Genomic DNA, 3,325 nt, shown 5'->3' on the forward strand with positions numbered 1-3,325 from the left:
GCACCGCCACTGCCTGCCCCCCCCATTGTCCATTTTTTTCATCAATTTTGTGTCGATCTCATTTCCATTATGCGAGATTTCTTTTACTTTTTTCCGTGTTGGGACAAAGTACGGGTTTGGGCCCCTCCCTTTACCTCGAATCCGTACAATACAAGAAACTAGTTAAAGGAACAGATGGTGGAATAGAGGTGAACACACCAACAGAACAATAAGTGGGACCATTAAACTAAATCTAAAATATACAGGGTGTTCCTAAATAAGGAAGGGACTAATTCCTTGGATTATTTACCAAAAGTTCATATTAACATAGGTCCGCAAACGCCTCGTTACTTGATATACAGTGTTAAAATTTCAAAATATTTTAAGGTTTTTCATTATATCTTCTGCAGTTTTGCTCAAATTTGGAATATAAGTTAAGCGGAAGGATTTACATCATGGGTCTACAGGGTATTGCATTTTCATGGGTCATGTTCAATTTTCTACCCCTGAACTTTTTTTGGGGCGCCGCTGATAGTTCGTAAAATAACAATGTTTGGAAACTTTTTGGTCACTTTAATACCCTGTACATGTACCATATTGAGCATGTGTAAGAATGAATGTATACACTGCGTACATCAATCTAAACATATTAAACAAATCCTTTTAAAGTATTAATATAATATGGGCGTTAAAGGTGCAATTCAATTACAACACAAAATGAAATAGTAACGATCAGGTAAATGTTAAATATGATGCACACTAAAACGTAGATGTTCAACCCCTCGGCATATCCTCATACCTTAAGTTTTAAATTGGTATAAATAAACAAAGGAAATCCTTTCAGCTGTGCACCAATTAGCGTTTCCTCACTGGGATTAATAAACCCAATCACTCCCACCATATATTCCCGACAATATTTATCTAAAAGCTCCCTGTTCCAGTTATCCATTTGCAGATACTTATTGAAATTCTCGAAAACAATAACTCCATATCTTCCTTTATCCAGATTAGTTAGAACGGGCAAGCTTTTACCGGAGACTTCAACTTTGTACCTACGAAATACAACTACAGACAAACCTCTCGAAATTAGCACTTACTTAATCCTAGTGTACACCAAAAGCTCGGCAATTTCCCGTCCAAGTTTCGAATACATCGTCTCCACAAAGACAAGGACCTTGGGGTCACTCCGTAACCGCGCTTCCGTCTTATGATCATGATTCTGAGGCAAACGTGGTCCATTCATAATACTGCACTTAATATTTGGTTCAGGTCTAGTGTTTCGATGTATCAAACTGAAAAGCAAAGCGATCTTGACCGACCCCACAGAACCACACCGACCTACCTAGTTAATGGCGAGTTAAACGTATAATGCGAAAAATATATAATCGATAAAATACATAGTACGGTTATAGCTAGAACACATCTTCTAAGACTAAGGGGTCGCAAAATCCAACACGGTTTTCGTACGGAATTCGTATAAAATCTCCTATTAATGTTAGAATGAAATCGTCTTCCTAAATTAGGCTCAAACCGTTTATCTTTCGCTTCCAAGAGTGGCGCAAGATCGGCCATAATTTACTTACTAGAGGAAACTATATAACAATTGACTTTGGTTATTGAAAGGGTACGTTTGGTAGATCTGCAAATCGAAGGGGTTTTATTAAGTCACTGGTGATGTAACACTTACCCGTAAGGTACTGAAGTATGCTACGAAATTGAGACGGCGCAAATGACACTGGGTAAATGGCACTCAAAACACTCGATATTGTGGAATGTGTAGATAAACTATTAAAGTTCGCGGTATGAATCACTACCTTCGGTGCACTTTAAACGTTCTCCATTTGCTATGTTTTCTTTCGAAGTTATACAATACGGCAAAGCTTGCCAGCTGCTTGTGGTGTTTCGTAAGTATAATCATAATGCTTGCCTTCAGCTGTTGGAGTTTGACATGATAAAGACATCACCATTGGTTATGTATTCGACAAACTGCTCAAGAAGGACCTGAAACATAAGTGGCACATGTTCCCAATTAGAATTTATGGTGTTGACAAAATACACAATATAAGGCAATTGAATTACGCTAATACCTTGGAAATAAATTATCCTTGTATTTCTAATTTATCCATTTTTCTTTGTTTATAAATTATGTTGGTTTATTTGACATTTGTAATAAATATGCCAAACATTAATTTTTATTTTAATTGTGACCAACATAAGCAAGTGAATAGCAGATGCTGCCAACTGCATGTAAAAAAAATGATATACAGTATACTCAAAAAGTCACTTGCTAGCGGATTGTTCCAACTACCCTTCCAGGAGGGGTTGTATTTTCTAAGCACAACCAATCGAAGATTATGTGTACAGTATAAGAATGGGGTCAAAAAGTTTGTGGACTACCAGCGATCTCTTCTTAGCTGCAAATTTAGAAATAAGACTGTAAATAAGAGTTAGGAAAGCTCTTAGTAGGAAATGGAAATTGAAAGAATTGGACAAAGATGAAAATTGATGTAAAATAAAAGCGTGGTGCGGAACACCAAGGTCAGAAGAAATTGTGGAGGAACATTGGAAGAGGATCAGCAAGGGGTCAAGAATAAAGAAACCTTCACACAGCAATCACATATACCGAATGTCATGTTATTCGTGCTATCTACGTCAGGACACTAATTGTGCCAGTCAACTAAACTAACGTTAATTGCAGAAGGTTAACTTCTGTTCTGCATCAAATATCTTTATTTCTTCAATTATTTGAACTTACAGGCTTCCATATAAATCCCACCCTACAAAATTTAATAAAAAATTAGCGCTTCGTTGCAATAAAATCTCTAGGTATAGCTAATTTTGTGTAAAAATCAACATATGCGGAGGGTTACCATTTGTGGTACATCAAGTACTTATTTGTCTTTCTTAAACGATTCAAGTTTACAGGCAGGGGCGGTTTTGGGGGGGGGGCGACAGGGGCGATCGCCCCCCCCCCTAAACATACTACTCAATTGTTTTTTTATTTCATTAGGTTTACATAATAATCGAATCAAATAGACCTAACCACAAACCACCTGACGGAAAAGTAAAATTGAATAAAATAGGTACACAAAATAATGCCGGCGGGGGCGGAATCGTGTATTGTCCATACTGCGACTCACGACTGTACTTTAGCACTATCATTATCGCCTCTCGTATTTTTTCTGCCTTTGTCAGTATTCGGAAATTAATGCGGCAATAGATAGTTTAACAAAAAAACAGCTAAAATTGGGTCAAAGCTACTAAAAAAAAAATCCCGCGCACCTCTGCATCTGCAATTCTGTAATTCTGTAGCTTTTTTATTTTCGCCCCCCCCCCCCCTGAGTGG

At 37.4% G+C, this 3,325-nt stretch overlaps 1 protein-coding gene across 1 annotated transcript; it reads right to left on the reverse strand.

Annotated features, from left to right (window-relative positions):
• Positions 1–144: 144 nt before the first annotated feature.
• On the reverse strand, positions 145–2,189 carry LOC116164969 (bifunctional heparan sulfate N-deacetylase/N-sulfotransferase-like). The gene is made up of 5 exons (XM_031479233.1): positions 2,067–2,189; positions 1,667–1,980; positions 1,322–1,618; positions 1,077–1,271; positions 145–1,031 (listed from the first exon to the last, which is right to left on the reverse strand). Exons 3-5 carry the CDS (start codon positions 1,549–1,551, stop codon positions 773–775), a joined length of 684 nt encoding a protein of 227 aa, XP_031335093.1. The 5' UTR covers positions 1,552–1,618; positions 1,667–1,980; positions 2,067–2,189; the 3' UTR covers positions 145–772.
• Between the last annotated feature and the right edge of the window lie 1,136 nt (positions 2,190–3,325).

Source organism: Photinus pyralis, unplaced genomic scaffold (assembly GCF_008802855.1).
Source record: "Photinus pyralis isolate 1611_PpyrPB1 unplaced genomic scaffold, Ppyr1.3 Ppyr1.4_LG2, whole genome shotgun sequence".
NCBI lineage: Eukaryota > Metazoa > Arthropoda > Insecta > Coleoptera > Lampyridae > Photinus > Photinus pyralis.

Bases quoted from the DNA above. Each gene is read 5' to 3' on its own strand.
- LOC116164969 (XM_031479233.1), bottom strand. From the start codon at position 1,551: ATGGCCGATCTTGCGCCACTCTTGGAAGCGAAAGATAAACGGTTTGAG. The intron at 1,272-1,321 runs GTAGGTCGGTGT...TTTGCTTTTCAG, and splicing joins TTTAACTCGCCATTAACTAG to TTTGATACATCGAAACACTA. The intron at 1,032-1,076 runs GTAAGTGCTAAT...TGTATTTCGTAG, and splicing joins TTGGTGTACACTAGGATTAA to GTACAAAGTTGAAGTCTCCG.